The sequence below is a fragment of the Lepidochelys olivacea genome (genome assembly GCF_965140295.1).
Source record: "Lepidochelys olivacea isolate rLepOli2 genome assembly, chromosome: 2".
NCBI classification, from domain to species: domain Eukaryota; kingdom Metazoa; phylum Chordata; order Testudines; family Cheloniidae; genus Lepidochelys; species Lepidochelys olivacea.
Genome location: NC_140412.1, coordinates 172,643,994 through 172,666,610, shown reverse-complemented (window position 1 = coordinate 172,666,610; position 22,617 = coordinate 172,643,994). Strand labels below are relative to the sequence as shown.

At 40.8% G+C, this 22,617-nt stretch overlaps 1 protein-coding gene across 5 annotated transcripts in view; it reads right to left on the bottom strand.

The window, feature by feature from the left end:
- Nucleotides 1-22,617, bottom strand: part of EZH2 (enhancer of zeste 2 polycomb repressive complex 2 subunit) — a 150,841-nt gene that overhangs the window by 33,176 nt on the left and 95,048 nt on the right. For 4 of the 5 annotated variants that reach the window (XM_084619735.1, XM_084619732.1, XM_084619734.1 and 1 more), the window contains 5 exons: nucleotides 14,828-14,951; nucleotides 13,442-13,570; nucleotides 8,625-8,741; nucleotides 6,331-6,451; nucleotides 5,196-5,339 (listed from right to left, as the gene is read on the bottom strand). In XM_084619735.1, the coding sequence (XP_084475861.1) occupies nucleotides 5,196-5,339; nucleotides 6,331-6,451; nucleotides 8,625-8,741; nucleotides 13,442-13,570; nucleotides 14,828-14,944 (628 nt within the window). In that variant the 5' untranslated portion in view covers nucleotides 14,945-14,951. The remainder of the gene's footprint in view (nucleotides 1-5,195; nucleotides 5,340-6,330; nucleotides 6,452-8,624; nucleotides 8,742-13,441; nucleotides 13,571-14,827; nucleotides 14,952-22,617) is intronic. The other variant, XM_084619731.1, reaches the window with a different exon arrangement.

Here is a 22,617-nt window from a genome sequence, read left to right as displayed (position 1 = left end):
TGGGCAGGAGCGGAACTAGAGGAAATGTGTTCAGGAGCGTGGCCATCCAGGGCAACAGGACAGCATCTTTTGAGAGACTCTGGGCTGTGACCTGTGTGATGGCCCTTCCTGTTGATGTTTGTTTCAAGCAGGTCTATTTGGGGAGTCCCACATCGTTGGAAAATGAATCTGGCAATGTCTGGCAGACAGACCACTTGTGGTGACTAGTGAAAGATCTGCTTAATCAGTCTACCAGTTTACCCTGGACACCAGGAAAGTGAGAGGATTTGAAGTGGACTGAGATGGTGCTACAGAAATCCCACATCCTCACTGCCTCATGGCATAGCAGACAACTGGGCTTGTCCTTGCCTGTTCACACAGAACACGGCCGCTATGTTGTCCGTAAGTACACCTCTACCCCGATACAACGTGACCCGATATAAAGCGGGTTCGCATACAACGTGGTAGCTCTGACACGCTGCTCTGAGCAGTGTGTTAAGGGTACCAGGCCGGGGCCAAGGGTTTGGATAAAGGGCTTAGAGTCTTGGGGGCGGTCAGGGGCTCCCCACACATAGGGTCTGGGAGGCAGGAGCTGTGCGGGGGGGGGACTTTTGGGGGCCCCACAATCCCAGAGTAGCCCGGGGGACTAGCAGGAGACCGGGAGCAGCCCGTTCCGCTTCCCTCACCCCGGCCCAGCCATGTCGCTTGTGGGAGGGGGCTTGAGGGAAGGGACCTCTCCTTGCACTCACCGGCAGTGGTGGAAGCAGAGCAGCCCAGCCCATTCCACTCTGCCAGCTCCCAGCCGCGGCGCTCTATTTCCCACCACCGGTGAGTGCAACACGGCTGGGGCTGGGGCAAGGAAAGCAGAGAAGGCTGGGGCCGCGTCACTCCGCTTCCCGCCGCCGGTGAGTGCGGAGGGCGTCCTTTCCCCAACCTCCCCGCACCCACCGGTGGCGGGAAGCAGAGCAGCCCGGCCCCAGTCCACTCTGCTCTGCCAGCTCCCAGCCACGGCACTCCGCTTCCTGCTGCAGGTGAGTACGGGGGGCATCCTTTCCCCAACCTCCCTACACTCACCGTCGGTGGGAACCGGATTGCCGCAGTAGGGAGGTGGCAGAGTGGAGCGGGCTGGGGCCACGTTGCTCCGCTTCCCGCCGCTGCCGGTGAGTGCCTGTCAGGGGGCGGGGTCCTGGGGGTGATTAGGGATGGGGGTCTCTGGAGGGGGTGTCAGGAAACTAGGAATGGGGAGGGGGGCAAAGCAAGTTCAATATAACGTGGTGAGATTTTGTGTCTCCCAAGGACAGCGTTATATCAGGGTAGAAGTGTATGGCAAGGATTTCTTTCCTTGATATGGGGAAGAAAGGCTTTGTGAGTTAGCTGAATGGCCCTTAATTCTCGGACACTGCATGTCCAGAGACCTGAGGTGAGACCCCAAGCAAGGGCAGAAGCGTATATAACTACGGTCAAAGCCAGCTATGGAGGAGCAAATGGCACTCCATACACACATGAATGGTTTTTCCACGAGTTTAGAGGTCAAGACTTGTGCGTGTACTCAAACTACTATGTCTAGAGGATGACAAACTGGAGAGTGCATTGATGCTAACCACCCTTGCAGCTTTCAAGATGAACCACATAAGTGCATAAAGCCATATGCCTCAGAAGCCTGAGGCAATTTTGTTGTCATAGGATGGGCCCTCAGATTTAAAGCAACGGGACAGCAGAGTCTGGAATCTCACCTGTGGAAGAAAGGCCTTGGCTTCCAGAGAGTCCAAGACAGCTCCTATAAACTTCCATCTTTCGTACAGGTGACAGGATTGACTTCTCCATGTTGCTAAGCAACCCAGAGTGTTGAAGGTGAATTGGAGGAGAGATAGTGGACAGCACCACAACTTTAGATCAGCCTCTCACCAACCAGTCATCCAGGTAGGAAAAACACCTGAACTCCTGATTTCCTCAGGAACGCTGCCACGACTGCCATGCACTTTCTGAAAACATATGGAGCTGCAGACAGGCCAAATGATAGTACTGCAAACTGGTAGTGAGATTGGTTGACCATGAATCTGAGGAACGTCCTGTGGCTTTGACGTATTGCTACTTGGAAATTTGCATCTTTTAAGTCGAAGACAGCATACAAGTCTCCAGGGAGAGATAATGGAAGCCAGCATGACAATGCAAAAAACTATTTTCTTCAGATATCTGTTTAGCTGTCGCAAGTCTAATATGGTCTGAGACCTCCTTCTGAGATCAGGAAACAGCGGGAATAAAACCCTGTTCCTCTGAATTGCTGAGAAACTTCCTCTATGGCTTCCAACTAGAGCAGTGGTCTCCAAAGTGGGGTGCGCGGCAGGAGGAGTGTCGCTGACACGGCAGCAGCTTGGCTCTCCCGGACCTTTGATTCTTCGATGGCACACCAGCGGCAGCTCGGCTCTCCCCGCTCCGTCTTCAGCAGCAGCTTTTTTTTTTTTGCTTTCCTAGAGCTAGCCCTGGGGGGTGCGCGATTCAAAAAGTTTGGAGACCACTGAACTAGAGGAGAGACTGCATCTTCTGAAGGAGAAGTTCTTTGTAAGACTGGTCCCTGAAAAAGGATTGGGAAGGTGGTGCGATGGGGAGACCGAAATAAACTGAAGCTTGTATCCCAATTCCACCATGCTTAAGACACGCTGATCCGTAGTGATGCAAGACCAAGCACTTAGATAGTGGGACAGGAGGAGGAGAAACAGTCCTGGACAAACCCACCAAAATGCTTGCTTAGAACCCCCAGGCTGCGTGCACAAACTGGGTAGTAGTGCAGAAGAGTATGTGTCTGGTGGGGGGGGGAGGTGGGGGGGGGAAAGAGAGAGGGTGTCTCCCCTCCTAAAACTTCTGCCCTTTTTCTTAACTAGGTTCTGGTGGCAAGCTGTAAATGATGGAAAGTGGTATGCCTGCTGAGGGCAAAACTGATGCTTTTTTAGTACAGGTCTATAAATGCCCTAACATGTGAGTGTAGCCCTGGAGTCCTTGAGACTATTCAGCTTGTCATCAGTCTGCCTAGAGAACAGCAACGGCCCCTCAAAGGGAAGATACAGAATGGTTGGTTGAACCTCTTGAGGAAGACATGATGACTGGAGCCACTAACATCTGTGAATTGAAACAGCCACTGCCGTGGCTCTGGCTGCAGAATCAGCAGCATCCAAAACCTCCTGAAGTGAGGTCCTGGGCACCAACTTACTCTCGTCCAACATAGAAAGGAACTCTTGCCTCTTGTCCTCTGGCAATCTGTCCTTAAACTTTCAGATATTGTCTCAGAGGTAGAAATCATAGCAATGCCTACTGATTAGCAATCCTGAGCTGCAAGCTAGCTGTTCAATAAAATTTTCTGCCAATGAAATCAAGTTTTTTTGCGTCATTTGTTTTGGGGTAGATGTCTGGCAGCCTCCAAATGGCAGCTGAAACCGCCACTGATGCCAGAGGGGAGGGGGTAAATCAATGTTCAACACCTGTGAGAGGACATAATACCTGCACCTCAGCCTTTTGCTGTGTGGGAAAGGAAGATGGAGTCTATCAGAGCACTTTGGCGGTCTCCAGAATAGCTTAATTAAATGGAAGCACCATCTGAGCAGGTCCTACGGCAGCTAAAATGTCAATCAGCCTGAGACCTCTCTCTAACAACTTCCATCTGGATATCCAAAGCATAAGTCACTCTCTTTAAAGGGTCCTGATGGACTCTAATCATCGGGGGAGGCAAGGAGGCACTTGCCCCACAGGCGATGAAGAGGATGAAGCCAAGGATGGATGTGCCCAGAGGGTGCGCAGCAGGAGGAGCGTCGCCAGCAAGGCTGCGGCAGCTCTTCTACCTTTGATTCTGCGGTGGCAGAAGGAGCGCGCCTGCGGCAGCTCTTCCACTTTTTTTCCTTTCCTTTGGCAGCATGCCTGTGTCAAATTTGTTTTTTCCTGGGGGCGTGCAATCAAAAAGTTTGGAGACCACTGTTCTGGATGAAGTAGAATAGGGAGGGTAAGGAGATGAGCTGGAGGCAAGCAGAAACCCCCAAGTGTGCCAGAACTGCCACTGGTAAAGGCCAGGAGCCCAGTTTCTTCCAGCCTCAAGTGGCTGGCCAAGATGGAGCCTCTGGTGGGTGCCAGAGGTGGTAACCACTCAGAAGGGAATGGTGAGGCACATGATCCACTGCAACATGTGTAAGCCAATCTCCAAAGATAAATCAGCTTACTCTGACCAAATCGGGGTGGGCGAGTAGTCACTTCTGTTTGGCCAGGGATCAGTGTCTGGAGCCCAAAGACGACTGTATCGGAGAGATCATCAACAGCTTCCCTCTGGATGGCACAGTATAATGAGGTACATGGGTAAAGGGAGGTGCCTGGCCCCCTGCTGGTGCTTGGGAATGGGTATGAGGGAAAGAGAGCGAGGTTGGCGGGACTAGCAGGCTCCCTACCAGGCTCTGCGCAACTCCCCCCAAAGCAGCCTGCCTGTCCCTGCAGAGTTGAGGGACTGCCCGGGGGGGCGGGGGGGCGGCAGCAGGGAGGAACAGGACAGGAGGAGACAGAAGCCCGGAGACCATCTCCTGGGCTGCTTCAGCACAGAAGTGAGGGTGTTCCACCCTCATTTCTGTGCTGCCTCTAGAGCTGGATCTGATCTAACTACCAAGAGCAGCCATGCAGGGGAAGGACAAATCCTGACCCTCCCCAGTGTGGCTGGACTAGCAGCTCGGAGCCCCAGGCTCCCAGAAGCAGGGGAGATCATATTTCACAAGGGAGGGCTGATTTCATGGTCTGTGACATGTTTTTCACAGCCGTGAAATTGGTAAAGCCCTACTTATGACTAGAAGAACCTAACACTAGAACTATGGTTAAAACCAAAACCAACTATATACAAAATAGACAATTTAAGAAAAACCTGCAATAGCAAGATAACATGCTCCGACAACCATCATGAGCAGTGAAGGAACTGAGCAGAATCAGGGGCAGCACAGTGGCACGAGGCAGCAGAATGCACATATGTGCTGCCTCAGTGCGTACCACTGGGGGAAAAGTTTTCAACAGTGCACTAAACATGCACACACCTGAAGTGGAACAGACATGTGCAATCACTAGAAGAAATAAAGTTGTTAACTTCACTGAGCACAAACACAAATGCAAATCTGAACATCTTCCATTTATTGAGCAAATAAAGGCAGGAAAAACTGCTACAATAATAAAGGTTTTTCAAATCTACTGGATTGACATACCCATTCTGTTGCCGTCTCGGTTTTTCTGTTTTTCATCTTGCTCATCAGAATTGTCATCTCCATCATCATCATCTTCATCATCACTATATTGACCAAGTGCATTTACCAGCTCTACAAATATCTCATCATTGATAAATCCACATTCTGAAATTCATCAAGATCGGAAGTAAAGCAAAAAACACAAAGGAAGTGCAAACGAAGTATTTATTTCTACCCCATATATCAGTTGTTTTTTTTAAAACTATGGCTACACATTTAGTTATCAGATCCAGTGCTCAGAGCACATTACAATCCGTAAATTCAGTACAAGACAGGAGGGGCTGAGCAGGAGGATGAATGAGAATCAACAATTTCTTATCTGTTAATTTTGAGGGACTTTTCCCAAATCCCTCTATGGCGGCCAAGAGAGGGAATATAAATCCTTCTACCAGCAAATAGGAACAGAAAAATAAAGCTCTAGTAATATCACACTTCCTACAAGATAAAGGGGACTGGGCTGGCTGGGGTACTGGTCACTTTGTGCCATACTGGCAATGAGGAGAGAAGTGGTTTGCTGCTATCCTCTCCCTAATCATCCACACCACCCACCTAGGAAGCATGCCAGAGGAATTCATTCATACACAGTAAAGGCAAATGAAATGCCAAAGAGTTTAACTCTCCATCTCCTGGCTCAATCTGGTTATGCCACTGTGCCCTACAATTCAGAAGTCTAGTCAAAAGGGACAGGATGATGATTGGATTGTCCTTGAAATGTTTCACGACTTATCTAATATCAAACCCAGCTATTACAATGATTAACTGTATGCTCTGGGCAACAAAGTTAACCTCGCTATTTCACCCTCAGGACTGGTGTGAGGATTTAGTTTATATTTTCAAAGAAATGCATAAATATTAATCCATGTACAAAAGCTAAGTATGATTGTTATACTCACTATTTGACATGGCTTAGGCGGATGACGGAGAATACCAAACAGTAATTAGTATTAGTAAATAGTAAGTCCTCAGGAATCATACTTCAGTTTTGATATTTAACTTATAAATAAAAATATATAATAAAGCTGACTGCTACATAAGCAGCTGTTAATCATGTTTAGGTAGGAAGAAATGACAGATATACATGGTGTGTTGGACTCACCTCTGTCTCCATGTACTTTTCCATCATAGTTCTTGATCAGTTCTTCAATAAAGGTTCCATCCTGGTCAAGCACTTCATCTCCCATGTAAGGAATGTTATGTAAAACTGTTTCATCCTCTACCTAAAAGTAATGTGGAAAGATTTATGATTACAATAAAAGCAAAGATATTTTCTCAGGGAGAACAAGAAAAAATTTTGATGAGTCCCCCATTTCAGAAGTGCCACTGCCCCAAACCTGCAATGAGATGTGACGTTCCGTATAGTCACATAATCATTCTGAAATAAAGTCACTTTCTTCTGTAATAGAAGACTCACACGAGCAGTTATTGATGCATTTCTATAGTGGAATTACTATTCCACTATAACTATTCTGGTCAATTTCCCTCCACGTAGACAAGCCCTTATCCTCAACAGGATACTCATTATGTTAACAGATAACCTGTTGTCTAAAATGGATTAAATATTTGTTGATAATAATGCCTTTACAATTATTTAATTTAAATACGATAGGTGTAACTTAATTCTGGCTTTCAGGGATAGAGGGTTGATGTTTCGTTTTTTGTAGAGAAAAACATTTAGTTGTGGGTTGAGTTTTCTTGTAGATTAGCTGCTGATTTTATCTGGATTAAAATTACTTCTAATAATAAGATCAGTCAGCTTGATGCACACACAGTAATTAGTATATTTTGTATTTTTTTATTCTAAATAAAAATGGTTGCCTTCAGTGCACTAAACTAACATGAAAAAGGATGACTGATTATATGTAAATAGCTGTGTACAGTGTCAAAAGTGCAGTTTCCTAAGTAATTTAAATGTCTGTTCATAATATAAGTAGTCCGATCATACAATAAATCCTAGATCTCAGAGAATTAACATGACTTAATGGAGACTGACAATAGATTATGCAAGAATAATCAATAACTCATTACGACTTCCTTCTGGACACATCAGGCATTAGTCCTAATTTCTAAAAACTTAGTTCAAATTTGATTTAGGTCAAAATCTAGACCTTAACTGACATCTGTCCTAAATACAAAGCCATTGTACATAATCAGGATTTCTATTCTGGTGAAGCCAAGGACTGGAATATCCTTAACTTTACAATACTTATGTTATGGAACTCTAGAAGATTTAGGTGCGAAAGGTTGAGTCTATGGCCAGTGTTATTACTGTCTCTTTTGACTTAAGCATTAACACTCACCAAGTGTAAATCACAAATATCTTTAAAATGTCCTCTTTCTAAAAATGAATCAGTACTAAAACTTTTGTCTGCTCACAAAAACCTGCCATCCAGTCACCTTTGTAATATTCAACCTTTTCTTTGTAAGTTTTTCAAGTTTATGAAATAACTGGTAAAAAATGAAAGAGGCAATTGGGTAGAGCAAGAAAAGAAAACTGATGTGAAGCAGTGTAGAAAGAAATATTTCAGGTATTTTATACAGATCTGAATATTAAAACAAATGGAATAGATTTCTATTCTTTTGGATATACTAGTTTATTGGTTTCCACTTAAACTGTAATTTATCTCCCCAAATGCACACAGCTTCTACTTTTTAACTTACTTTAACAGATATTGCAACTCCAGGCAGCATCTTTGGAGACAACTGTATTAAATGTATGAATGGTTTATGTATAATTGTTACTCCATGTACAATGTGTTAACACAGCTCCTCCAGGAATGAAAATACGGTGAGTCACTGAGACTAACCAACTCCAGAGAAGTTCCAACCCTTCAGGTAGTTTGCATATTCAGGATCAGGCTGGGTTTGCCAGCGACTGGGAGAGAGAGAGAAAAGGCTTCTGATATAAAAAGGATGAGCTTGGACTGGCTCATGCCTTCATTTTGATTCAGCAGATGGACATCACTCTCTGTCCAAAGGGAGGCCCCAACCCTTGCTAACGAGTTAGAAGGAATGTTGGCCTATCAGACTCCCCATATGGAAGATGGGTGGTTTCTGGTATGTTTAATGTGGATTTAAATTTCTTTTTTCTCTGTAATGCTTTTGCGCTATGAATAAACGTGCTTGCTTAGAAGAGCTGTGTGGTCACTGGGAAAAACACTATCAATCGTCCTCTGAAAGAAAGCAGTGCAGGAGCTGGCCTGTAACCAGACTGGCTTGCTGGAGATATCACAGTGGATGGCAGGTCTGTGTAATCATAAAAACCCTGTCAGAAGGAAGTGGGAGAAAGGTTCCTGCCAAGAGATGGAGACAGGGCAGATCTGAGTGGCATTCGTGGAGTGGACCACAGATGCAGGAATACAGGAGCAGTTAACCTGAAACTGTGACACTTACCATAAAATTTTGCTGAAGGGGAGACCAAGAATACATTATAGGCACTGAAGCAACAGCATTCAGAGTCTTGAGCGGGATGACTTGTTTTGGAAAATCTAAATCACTGGTAACAGAGCACTGAAATGAGAGGTAGAAATTACACTTCTCTCCTGGTAGCAATTTTGGTAACAAAATACAAAATGTATCAAATTTAAACCATATCAGAATTAGATAAGTCTGCCTTTGGAAAAATACATCAATTTTTAGGTGGTAGCATTAGGAATAGGTTTAACAAGAAAGAGACAAATTATTTTGTTAGCAGAATATTTGTTAATAGTTTCCATAGCATGCTGTTCTTTTTTTTACTATCACATACAATGATATCCAGGCTCTCATGTACCATTACACTCAGCCTACTTAACCAAATGCAATGATGTTTTTCTGTTATCTAAAACAGATTTAGTACTTGATGATAAATTGTCTTATCTGGTGTTTATAGTGTATTAACTAGTTGTCTGGGAGACAAAGAAGATTCCTCCAAGCTTCACATTAATGCACTGCTGAGATCAAGAAAGAATTTCTTTTTAGAAAGTTGATATGGTGATCCTTTAATATCAGAAAGTCTACTTCAACAAGTTATCACTTCAACTTGTCTGTAAGTCTTGACCTCCACTATATTCCTATGCTATCCCAAAACCTTTGACCATGTATACTGTGTGCAGGACAACAGTAAAGTGAAATTTACTCTAATACTGAACTCTGAGCTGTCAAACAGTGCTTTCAATATGACATTATTTTACGATTCACTTTTTTGCAGACCTAGAATAGGAAGGAAGAGAAATCACAAAAAGGTGAGAGAGAACAGAACATTCAAAATGTGAAATGAGAAATGGTTTTAAAAACTGAAACATTTGGACAATTCATAAATGTGGTTAGTCCTAGAGTAATCCATAAACATTCTAACCCAGCGCCTGAAAAATTCACTAGCTCTTATAACTGGGGGTACCTACAAAACCAATTTCTGTAGGTTCTATTTTTAAAGTTTCTAAGTCCTTATATTTGCAAAGATAACCTTCCCAATTATAGGCAGAGGTGGTAACAGTGCCTACACTTAAGGCTGCTCAACACTTTCCCTTTGGGAATCTTGTTTAGAGTTGCTTATAACTTTACCAAACTTTAACCATTCAGGCTGAATTTTTTCATGCCAGGTATCTGCTTGGCTGAAGAGTAGTTATTGTTTTCTTTTGGGGTTTTTTTTAGTTTCAGCTCAAACAATTCAGCCATTTCTCAGAACACATTTAGGGAAAAAAAACACATTGATGTGCCTATGTTCAATACTTTTTTTTTTTTTTTTTTTAAACTTTCATTGAGAAGCTCTAACACCTCCCTGGTTTGGAGCCACAAGTTGACGTTGAGCAAGGATGGGAGGGAAGAGATTCCATTGGGTCACTGTATGACATGTACAATACATAGAAGACCTCACATTATATAAAATCACACACTAAATAACTATGTTTAAAAATAATATTAAGGTTACAAAGTCAAGCTATCACGAGTTAGGAAATGCCAGAATTAAGTTTGTCCATAAAATCTTAATTCAGTGCTCTTGTACATATGTATTCTGATTCTATCTTTTCTTACACAATCATATTTTTTTCCACAGGATACCTGCCTTATTCGTTGCATAGGACAGACCATTCTCCTTAAATAGATAACTATTCAATATTTTATTTTATCTTCATTGTTTAATGTGAGGCCCTATGCGTTATCTACTGCACACTATTCAAACACTTCTCTGAAAACAGAATTATTAATTTCCTCTTAGGCTTTTCTACGGCACTCATCACTATATTGTCTATATATATAATGTTAAAAAGACCAGCTGACTTCAGTTGCAGCTGCAAGTGCTCAGCACTTCTGCAAATCAAACCCCAGGATCTCAAGCTGGGTTTCCAGAAAATGTGGCACCACATAGGAACTTTGCAACACAGGCAGGGACAGAATTCAGAGCAGCATTCAACTGCTTGAACCATGAAACCATCCTCTCTCCTCCTGCACTTCCCTGTCTCTGTCTTGCAACTTCTGCAATAAGTGAGACAGATCCTACAGACAACAGCCTTCCCCTTCACTACACAACCTCGATTCATCCTCAGAGCAAGTCTGTACACTGAATGAGGCAGGGGTTCTGGAAAAAATAGTATGGGATCATGCAAGTAAAGACTGCATCATAATGCATATGCAAAAAAGGAATCAAATGAAGCTTGTATGGAAAAATTTACTTCTGGCATTTCCCCAACTCTTGAGTATTTGACTTCACAACTTTATTCATACTAAACACATTAAGAGAATGTTACAGTGGGCAAACTACTCCACCTGGGTATGCAGACAGATAGCTACAGTACCTTTGTTCCTGTACTGCTTTGACAGGAGCAATGTGAAATTAACAAGACACTGATCAGTTTCACCAAATGTTTTTCAGAAGTCCTTATACTGCTGCAGGGGACAGTAGCGGACCTCTATTCCCATCAGAGTACCGAGGAAGATGAGAGGAAGGGGAGACAGAAAGCTTTCTTCCTTCCAAAAGCCAGCAAGGTAGGCTTCAAATTTCCAAAGACACCATAACTTGGAAGACTATCTGTTGTATTAGTCTCTGGCCAGTTGGTGTCTTTAGAAATTTGATTTAGATTTAGTTCTTTGACTAGTAGCTCTCTAGCAATTTATCATGACATAATTTAAGTCTAGAAAGTGTGCAAAGTTATAAAAACGATTTTGTCCTTTAAAAAAAATGAATACAACTAAAAATCTCAAGGCAACATTACGTTTATGCAAAGTTAAGAACAAAGTCAGTATTTTAAATTCCCTTTATGATCCTGTGTGATACTCTGCCTGCTTTTGAACTCAGTTCAATAATCATTAAAAAAGGGAATTACATTTGTAGGAGTGGCTCTGGTCAATGCCACTCAATAGTCTAGTCACTGGAGGCAACTGAAAACCAAGGTCTGTGGCTCTACAGAAACAGAGGAGTGTCACCTATGATACTTGCAACCCACACTGAGTGTGTTACCGTCATGAAAACTGCACACAAGATATCAAGTCTCCAACCAATATGTTTGAGACTAAAATAAATATTTAAATTTATTTTAAAAGGATTCAGATACTATTTTCCTGTCTTAATCCTCCTATTATAAATTATGGCAATTTTTAAATCAAGCACTGAAAGTAGAGTTCTTTTGAGAGTCCTTTATGAGACAAACTGGATTAGAATGCAATAATCAATTCACTGATTCAGACAGGAAATTAACATAAAATTCCCCTTTCATCAAGAAGGCAATTCAAGCTAGCAAGTCAAAATCTGATATATTCAAATCATAATTCTGAAGGTGAAATTTGGCCCTTTTCCTCCAAAGAACTGAAAAATTGATGCATGACCCTTACCTAACAATTTTTGTTTTCAGCATTTGTTAAAACTACTGTCAAAAGCTCTGATCCTGTATGTATGTGAGTGTAGCCCATGCAAGTATGGAGCCCCACTGACTCCAGTGTGGCTTTGCCTGTGTGCATTGTTTTGTAGGACTGGAGCCAGTCATCTGTTTTCCATTTTTGCTTGCAGGACTACTTTCATAAGAGAGGAGTAGAAGGAACACTAAGACACATGGGATGGAAATAGTTTCAAAAAGAAGACAAATGGAAGATACATATATTTATGGCTAAAAGTACAAATTGTATAAAAGTTCCCTTTTAAAAATTTCAGATTTTCTGTTATTTTTTGCCCCTTAATAAAAAGTCATCCCCCTCCCAAAACACAGAAAATTTGTCAATTAAATTCATTTTGTTTATGGCAAGCCCTTCTCAATTTGATGAGTAGGAAAACACTTTCCTTGTCATCAGATCATTTCACACCAAAAAGTCAGTCTACCACCAGAAGCTAAACTAGTTTAAGTATGCTGACATTAGGGTTTTGCACCAGTTTAAGAACAGATTTAAAAATTTTATTAAAGCGAACGTTAAAATTATATACTACACAGGTTGAGAAAAGAGTGTCTGTATATCTGGGTATAGCGTTTAAATTATCCACAAATACCAAGTTTGTTTTTAAAGTCATAAGATACATATAGTGTATAATCAGCAGTATCCCAAATTTGGTGAGTAAATTTAAGAATACAGTTTAGATATTAGCATCCAAGTATTCGGGTACATCACTCACAAAAAGTTATAGAGAGAGTTGGTTATGGAAAGCACATATATTAATCAATGAGTGAAGACTGTCCCTCAGTAATTGAGAATTTAGGGTAGGCTGCCCATTTAGAAAATACAATCCACGAGGAAAGTATTTCAGTTACTTTTTGCAGTTTAAACTACATCCATTTTCAACCTACTTAGTTAAGCCAGTGCAACTTTTCTAGTATAAGCGAGGCCTATGCAAACTAATCTGTTCACTATTTTCATGCATGTTCTTTTATGAAGTGAGGGCCTGCTCCAGCTGCCATTTAAGGCAACAGAAGTTTTTCCATTGACATTAGTGGCAGCTAGATCAGACCCCAAGTGCCCATGAGACAAGGCCTGATTAAAGGATGGTAACATGTGACCTAAGCATTTTCTGCAGCAAAAAGTCTTAATTTTGTGCACATTTGGATCTTAACTAAGTAGCATTTTATTGATTTCTTCTTAGTAAGCATCTGATAGGAGTAATAATCAATCATTCCTAGAAAGGTGCTAGGGCCTCATATGAAAAGAGAACATTAGTGGCTAACACATGACCTGCTAGCCAATTTTTCACCAGTAAAACCAAAATGTGCTGACAACTTTGTAACTAGAATTACCACAACACGTTAACCAACCTCCCTGGTCCCACGCAATGAGCTCACAGAAGTCATGATGTGTACAGGCTGTATCCTACGTTGTTTCCATTCTTGATTTAAGATTTCTGTTCTTTCCAGTATCTTCTGACGATTAGAATTAAACATACTCTAAGAGTGAAAGAGAATTGTGACTGTTGCAAGCAAATTAAGAAACGAGTCAAAATTAATTTAATAACCTCTTCAAGTACTATCAGGTCTATTTTATTAACAAAGCATACATCTTTGAAAACACTAACTGCACTTAAGCAGCACCATAATACACAAAATGAACACAAATTTTACTAGAAAATAATTTTCAGCATTTCTGCCTATTTTGAAAAGTATTTTTCCTCTTAAATATTTAAATACAGAATTATGGAACAGTTATTTTTCTTTAAAGTAGCCATGTTCACCGGCAAAAAGAGGGGTCCTGTATTTCCATGATTAAACAATACAAATCACAGAAAAACATCATTTCATCATTTCCAGGTGGATTGATTTATATATAAAATCACAAAAATCCTTGACATTAATGCATATGATATAAAAGGCAAACAGACTTAAGGATCCTAGTGCCATGTTTTATTGTAAAGATTACAATTTTTACACATAGCCTATATTACCAACACTATGCTTCATGATCTAATGCTTCCGTTCCCAATAACTCAATTTTAAGTTACTCAGGCTTGATCTCAGCCATGATATGATTTTATTTTTTTAAAGGTGAGAAAGTATAGTCAGTCATTTCTGAATTATGGGAACGTGGAAATAAAAAGGCCAGCCCATCTCTACTGTTTTCCCCCCTACATTAAAGGAATTAAACAAAAATGCAGTGGAAGGGTTGTGATGGAAAAGCTCTGAACTGACTCAATATTGTCTGTGGAGAGGTACGGAGACTAACTGTACTATCCCTCCTTCCTCCTCCTACATGCACGCCATTTCTGAATGTTTGGAGATCTAGTGTTTCATGATGGTGCGGCAGGACAGGGAGAATATGGCCATCCTCCACAGAACCAACTCCCCTAAAAACTGCAAGGATTTTTCAAGCATAAATGAACACTGATCTTTGACATATCCTGACTGAATTAAATCTGTAACTGAATGTATTGCGTAAATGCCTGCCTACAAATTCATAATTCTAAATAGACATTAATACAATTTTTGGCACTTAATAGTTCATGTTAATTGGGATGTGCAACACCTTTTATTTAAAAAAAAATGACTATATCTTCTCCTTCAGAAAAAAAAATCATATTTTCCATCAAATATATACATAAAATATATTTTGTTAAGTGCAAGATTTCAATTCTAACTTATATTTCAGAAGAAAATACATTCCAATGCCTACCATATAAGATCTTCATGAAGGAGGTACAGGTGACATACCTTAACTTCATCTGCCCGGCGGAACCTCTTGAGCTGCCTCAGTCGCATATATTCTGATTTTACACGCTTCCGCCAACAAACTGGTCCCTTTTCAGATTTCTTTCCGGTCTGACCCATGATTATCCTGTAATCAACAATATCACGTTAAGATTCACTGACCTAGCCACTATAGATAGGATAGTGTCTTAGAGATCATTTTACAGTGACTGAGCAGATAGATGGACAATAGGGTAAAGAAAAATCAGACATTTACAGAAAACAGTTAACCTTCCAGGACTTGATCCTGTAAGGTGCTGAACAGTCTGGCCTTAATCCAGCAAAGCAGTTAAGCGTATTTTTAATTTTAAGCATGGGAGCAATTGCACTGGAATTCAATGGGGTTACTCTCGGGCTTACAGTTAAGCACATGCTTAACTGCCACAATGCTCAGCACGTTGCAGGATCAAGCCCTTATGTAGGAAGCCAATGGAAAAGTTCAGATTCTGAGAAACACTTCACACTGTGAAGTATTGGGAAGTTAAACTTTCTAGTTATAGTTCGTATTTGAGTCTCAAACTGGAATCCACATTACTGTGAATGTCACCAGAAATATGGGAAACCAGAAGAAGATATTTAAACTAGTTACTATTCAGTACTACCATTGCAAAATGTTTTAACTATAAAAGCACTATTGTGTAAACAAGTATTATGGAGGTAAGAGTTTAAAACCGAATAAATTCACAAGATAGACAAAAAAATTCTCCAAGCTTCCTTTACTATGGTATTTAGATAAACTTGGTCCCAAATCCAGGAAAGGAAATGTATATCATTTATTTACAAACTTTTTCACACAAATATTAACAACCGGACAATGAAAAAAAATCTGAGATTCATGTGTGCTTTGTATTAAAAAAACTGCACATTTTGCCAATATACCTACGAAATGGTCTCATAACAATGCCGAATACTTTAAATAGCTGTCACCATTTAAAGTACATTGCACTTCCTGGCTGCCAACAATGCTAGAACTCCTAAAACAAAGCCATTCTCTCAAGACTTGCCTATACGAAAGAAATGAACCACTACAGCCTGCTGTATTTTATCTGAAGTACTTTAACTTTCAGCAGTGCTTTATATTCACAATAACCACTCTGGCTAGCAGAGCTGAAAAAAATCCAGTGGATCAGCGACTGTAGGAAGCTCTTGGGCAAGTGTCAGCAACTTCTGCAGAATCATTTCTAGTTTTTGTGGTTGTGAAGATAACCTTCTACACGTAAACTAAAGACCAGCGCTACACTAAAAAGTTACAGAGCGCAAAAAGAAAAGGAGTACTTGTGGCACCTTAGACACTAACCAACTTATTTGAGCATAAGCTTTCGTGAGCTACAGCTCACTTCATCAGATGCTGTAGCTCACGAAAGCTTATGCTCAAATAAATTGGTTAGTCGCTAAGGTGCCACAAGTCCTCCTTTTCTTTTTACTAAAAAGTTAGGCTGACCCAGCGACGTCACTCAGAGATGTGAAAAATCAACCAGCATTGACATCATCAGATCAACAGAATAATTTGTTTGGCGACCTAGGTAGCACCTCTCGGGGAAGTAGACTAACTACAGTGACGGGAGATCCCGTTGCTTTAATTAGCATCTACACCGAAGCGCTACAGCATTTCTAGTGGAGACGTGGCCTGAGTAACCGATGCAGTACTGTCTTCCTTAATCTAGAGACAGATGGTTTTAGTGCCTGTACTGTTTGTCAGAACTTTGCTACACTTCCTGAAACAGTACTCAAAACAGTTTTGTCCAGGTTACACTAATAAAAAAGTTTTCAGGAGTCAAAGAACTGTTTTTGGCAACTGTTCAGTTTCCCAGTATGGAAAGAACATGAAGAGTTCAGAGGGACTTTAGGACAATCTCATAAGTAACAACTAGAAAGCTAAAGTCTAATAAATCTCAGAATGACTTCTTCATTTATATTTAAAGACGAGTCATATATAAAAGTCTCAAGAAACCTGAAATACCTATTTACACAAAAATCTGTTCTGTTCATTATGACATCTATTACTGTGCAGGGTATGGAGAAGGAAATATATTAATCTGAAATGTTGTAGATGTGTTAAGCAAAAATGTATGCCTGGGTACATTGTTGGAGAAAGACCAAAAAACACACACAGATAACTTTTTTTTTCATGGGAGTCCAATGATCCCAGAGCGCCAAACTCTCTAAATGAGCTCTCCAGTCTAGATGGGATGCATCTACAGTGACTATAATTGGCTGTCAGAAGACTGAAGAACACTACTTTCATAACACTGACAGTGAGTCCACCACACCTGGGATTTCCTTTTCAAATATACTGTTTAAGTTGCGTTTACAATTCTTTGCCAACCAGTATTGTAAAGACCTCATTCTTGAACAGGAATAAGACTTTATGCACATGGCAGAAATCACAACCCCCTATCAGCATGAGAAAAATTATCGTCTGCTATGGAGAATGATGCAGAATGGTGATGGCTGACCATATGTTTACAAATCTTTTTGATGAAAGGAACGCTCTGCCTAAGTTTTGAGTCCAATGTGGCTGCTATAAACAAAGTATTGCATGGATGTTACAATGACTTTTCTCAGTTTATTCTGTGTCGTAGTCTCTCAAAGAGGGAGCATATCTGGGTTCCAGCTATCTTTTCTGGATGGAGTTTTGATCAGAAAATTGTCTAAATTAGGCAAGACAAAAATCCCTTCCCTCTTTAATTTGCCACAACTACCAGAAAGCATTTCATAAAAACTCTTGGGGTGGTAGAAAGACCAAAAAGGAGGATTTTATATTAGAAGTGATCTCTTTACAATACGAAATGTGGTGCGATGATCTTACAGAGATATAGAAATAATATCTTATGGACACCATATGGAATCAAAAAAATATTTATAAATGAATGCAGCTTCCTGATGTCCAATAGGGACCTTCATCTTTCTTTTTAAAATTAGAAAATACCTTGAATAAAACCATTTCCCCCGAAACTGCTCAGCATTTCCTTTGTAGCATATCTGCTTGTAAAAGAGGGGGAACCCTAATTTCAACATGTTCTCATGAAAAGGGGGAGGAGGGATTCAGAACAGTCACAAACTGAAATGCATTATCCATTGTGTACTCTCTCTAAAAATCACCTGTCCAAAGTTATTGATTGCTGGTTGCCATAAAAATGGCACATGCAATCTCCAGTTACGGTAGGAAAAGCTAAGGTGGGAACTGTTAAACACCTCTCCGTCCTCATGTCAAATCTGAGGTTATGTTTGTGGTTTATTGGCTTCCACCAATAAAGAGTTTGGGGCTGGATGTGTACAGAACATTGAAAAGCCTTTTTGAAGGACAAGTTTTTCTTTCTTCCTTCCTTCCTTCCTTTCTCTCTCTCTATAGATAGACTGTGCTGAGGCAGGTGAAGACCAGATAGACTTTCTCATTCAGCAAAATCAGAGAGGAAGTATAATTCCGTTTCTAGAGAATGAACCCAGGTGGTCATATATGGGGTGAGAAGTCTCCTCAATAGACAAGGGAAATCCCTAGAGTCACTGCCATCCTGTCAATTAGCCTGTGAAGAGAACTGCATCCTCTGAGGGGAAAAAAGTTGTAATCCCCCAGCAGTAACATCTGAGGGTGCCTAATTCTCTAATTCATTATCCGTTACATAACTTTGTTCAGCTATCATCAGTTCCTCTTTCTTTAAAAGAGTGTCCAGTAAGATAGTAGGCACTGTTTTTTACCTATAGACTAATCCGGAACCTGGATCGGATGCTTGCACTCTCTCTCAAATCCTAGGTAGGAAAGTTTCTTTATATCAAAAGGATGCTCAAGCGCTCTATGGTGTACAGGGAAGGGCCAGCATGACCATCTCACCCATCGACGAACTTGCCAGTCCAGCCAGAAGTCCATATTTGGATCCATGCAATAGAATTTAGGATAAAGACCCTCCATACACTTCTTTGGAAGTATATTTCTCCTTATGACATGGGATTAGTTCAGATTCAAAGTCCGGTTGCAAATTCAAACTTGTTTACGATCCCAACTGTAAAGGCGTATCAGTGATTTCAGCTGCAGGACAGAAAACGGTGAAGCACTTATTCAGAAATCCTGAAAGAATCTTGGGTGGAGGAAAAGGGAGAGAAATTCATGTCTTCTACCTCTTCTTTTTGTCAGTGGTGGACTATCAATCAAACATGCATGACCGGAGTCATCGTTGTTACTCTGAATAAGTGTTTATCCGATGCTGCCCATGAAGATGCAGATCCATGTGGTAGATGTGTGCAATCCCTGTAACAGACTGTTGGCAAGCCCATTTGGAACCAGTACTCAGCTCCTTCTTTCTGTATCTGAGAATCTGTCTCCTTATGCTTAGTCTTCAGTTCCGGAGTTCTAGGATCCAAATGGTCAGAACTGAAAGTACAGCGTGACGAGTTGGATCACAGAAACCCCTTTGGGACTGCCACCTAATGTGCCTAGACTACCTCTGAGCCCGTTTTCCCTGCGAGCTTGGGATTTCAGTACCTTGCCTTGCTTGAGCCAGACACATTTGCCTGCTTCAAACACAAATCCAAGTTTGAACCACGTCCCCCACAAGCTGCAGGCTTAACTGAAAACACCTTAAGAAGTGCTCCTGTCTCCAGCACTCAGATACCCAGCTCCCAGTAGGGTCCAAACCCCAAATAAATCCATTATAAAGCTTATACAGAGTAAACTCATAAAGTGTTTGCCCTCTGTAACACTGGTAGAGAGATATGCGCAGCTGTTTGTCCCCCTCTCCCAGGTATTAATACTTACTCTAGGTTAATTAATAAGTAAAGTGATTTTATTAAATATAAAAAGTAGGATTTAAGTGGTTCCAAGTGGTTAATAATAGACAGAACAAAGTAAATTACCAAGCAAAATAAAACACACAAGACTAAGCCCAATACTGTAGAAAACTGAATACAGATAAAAATCTCAACCTCAGAGATGTTTCAATAAGCTTCTTTCGCAGATTGGATGCCTTCCTAGTCTGGGCCCAATCCTTTCCCCTGGTACAGCCCTTGTTCTAGCTCAGGTGGTAGCTAGGGCATTTCTCATGACTGCAGCACCCTTTGTTCTGTTCCACCCCCTTATATATCTTTTGCACAAGGTGGGAATCCTTTGTCCCTCTCTGGGTTCCCACCCCTCCTTCTAAATGGAAAAGCACCAGGTTAAAGATGGATTCCAGTTCAGGTGACATGATCACATGTCACTGTAAGACTTCATTACCCACTTGCCAGCACACAAGTATACAGGAAGACTTACAAGTAAACAGAGCCATTTACAACCAATTGGCCTGGTTAATGGAGCCATCAAGATTCCAAGCCACCACTAATGGCCCACACTTCACATAATTACAATAGGACCTCAGAGTTATATTTCATATTTCAAGTTTCAGATACAAGAATGATACATTTATACAAATAGGATGCATACACTCAGTAGATTATTAACTTTGTAATGATACCTTACAAGAGACCTTTTTGAAGCATATTCCAGTTACATTATATTCACACTCATTAGCATACTTTCGTATCATCATCTGGAGTGCACACAGAACATCTCTTGGTGCTGGTAACAGAGTCCTTTCTCCTCACTGGTTTCTTAGTTGCACTGGCACACACAGTTCAGAAGAACGTCTCTCTCATGGACTGGCTCTGGATACAGAGACCGACAGCAGTAAGGGGTCTTCTGCTTTGAGGCTTTGGATCTCGTAAATGTTGGATCCTGTCTCATAACTTTTGTAGAGCATGGAACTGAAGCTGGTAAGTTCTCCAGAATTTTTTGCTGCTTCTTGAGGTATTAGAGACTGAAGCCAGTTTGTGGAATCGCTTGGAGCCTAGTGAAGTATCAGTTCTGGCGGCTGCCAATGCCCCCTACACTACTGTAGCCTGCAGTTTCTTCTGTCACAGCATCCTTGCTTAGAATAAAAGCGGAGTATCTTGAACACCCTAACAGAGACTATCATGCTTCTAGACGCACCAGGCAGCTAGTATGCACACTGGATGTCAAGAACACTAATGGAGACTACATCTGTTAAATCCCAACCTCTTAATATTCGGATCTGTTATCTCAAAACTGAAGGGTCGAATCTAACACTTCATTAAATATCTATGTAAATGTAAACAAATTAACACTACCTAAAAATAACTATATATTTTTATATCCTAAAAGCTTATGCTAAAACTATTCAGAAGGCACTGAAGAAAAGGCTCCAGGAGGAAGGCCTGAAGTTTGTTCCTGAACTTACAGCCGGTTGCAGCAGGAAGGAACTGAGGCAGCCGGAGTACCCTGCCCCTTTTATAACCTCGCCCGAACAATGTTCAGGAATGGTCAGAGAAGTGGGGGAGGGTAAACACTCCAACGGGCACTGCTAGTTAGAATTCCACTGCGTAAGCTGCATCTGGTCAGTGCATCCTATTAATGGAAATATACAGAGGACATGCAAAGAACAACTGGATTTGCATCCACGACTACAAAATTGAAAAGCTAGTGCATTGAAGCGACAAGTTGTCACAACTACTCAATTTTAAATATAAATTAGAAATCACTTCAAGGCCTGACTACAGAAATTGCAGTGGTTTAATTAAAGGCAGGAGATTAAACAGACTTAATTAAACTTCTACAACTTTGCGTGTGTACATTTACTTTGGTTTAAACCTGGCTTACAGGAGAATACACACGCAAAGTTGTAGAAGTTTACTTAAGGTGTGGCATTAAAAATGTTTTAGTTATTGATGCAACCCTTGCAACCACTGGCCAATTCCTGTGGTTTTACAATCATTTTTCTTTTCCTATCTTTAAAACCTACACAGAGAGGGGAAACTAATTAAGGGCCCAATCCTGGAAACACACAAGTAGCTTTATTCAGACAGTAAAGTTACATATGTAAAATGTGCACAGGACTGGGCCTCAACTGACTATACAGGGAGACAATGAAAGTGATTTGTAGACTGCTATCAAATACACAGGTAAAAACAATGAACAAAAAAATTTCTCATTCACTTATAGTAATTTTATTTTTCATTACAATAAGTAAAAACATTCAAATAGAAGTAATTTTTAAGTTGAATGTATCTTTTTAACATTGTCTGTCACCCATCTATTAATTTTAAAATGGCAAGTGTTGAACATGTGAACTGTGCACTTTTGTTTCAAACCTTGCCCTAATTTGTTACAAGTTTTGCTCAATGTTTCCTAATGAAGTTAATATAACCTCCCTACACTCTAAAATGAGTGAGAGACCAATTACTATTAATTTTAAGCAGGGCTCTATTTACTTACAGCAGCCAAGGAGGTAAATTAGAACTAATTTTCTTAACCAATTAATACATCTGATACGAGTGGCATGCTGGCACGTGATACATGTTCCATTCACAATGGGAGGCAAGTGAATGCAGAAAAGCAGTTCAATTTCATACCATTTTGCTGCTGAAAGCAAAAAAAGAGACAGCCTTGTTTAAAAATCCTCTCCTATTTTTCTCAGCCACTGTGGAACCATCCATCAAGGATGCACAAGCATATGGGAAACTATCACAGCTAAACTGCTTGATTTAAAGATAACTGAGTGTCTCTTGGATACCAATCCAATTAAAGGTGATACATAAAACTCCCCTGAAGTGGCAAAAAGGGGGGCTAGGAATTTCCCCATCAGAATAACTAATAAAGAGAAATTAAACCCTGGCCTAAGAGTACAAGATGGGGCATAGTTGCAATATGTTTTAAGACGTAAATATTAGAAACTTATATGAACATTACTACATTTTCAGTTATGTAA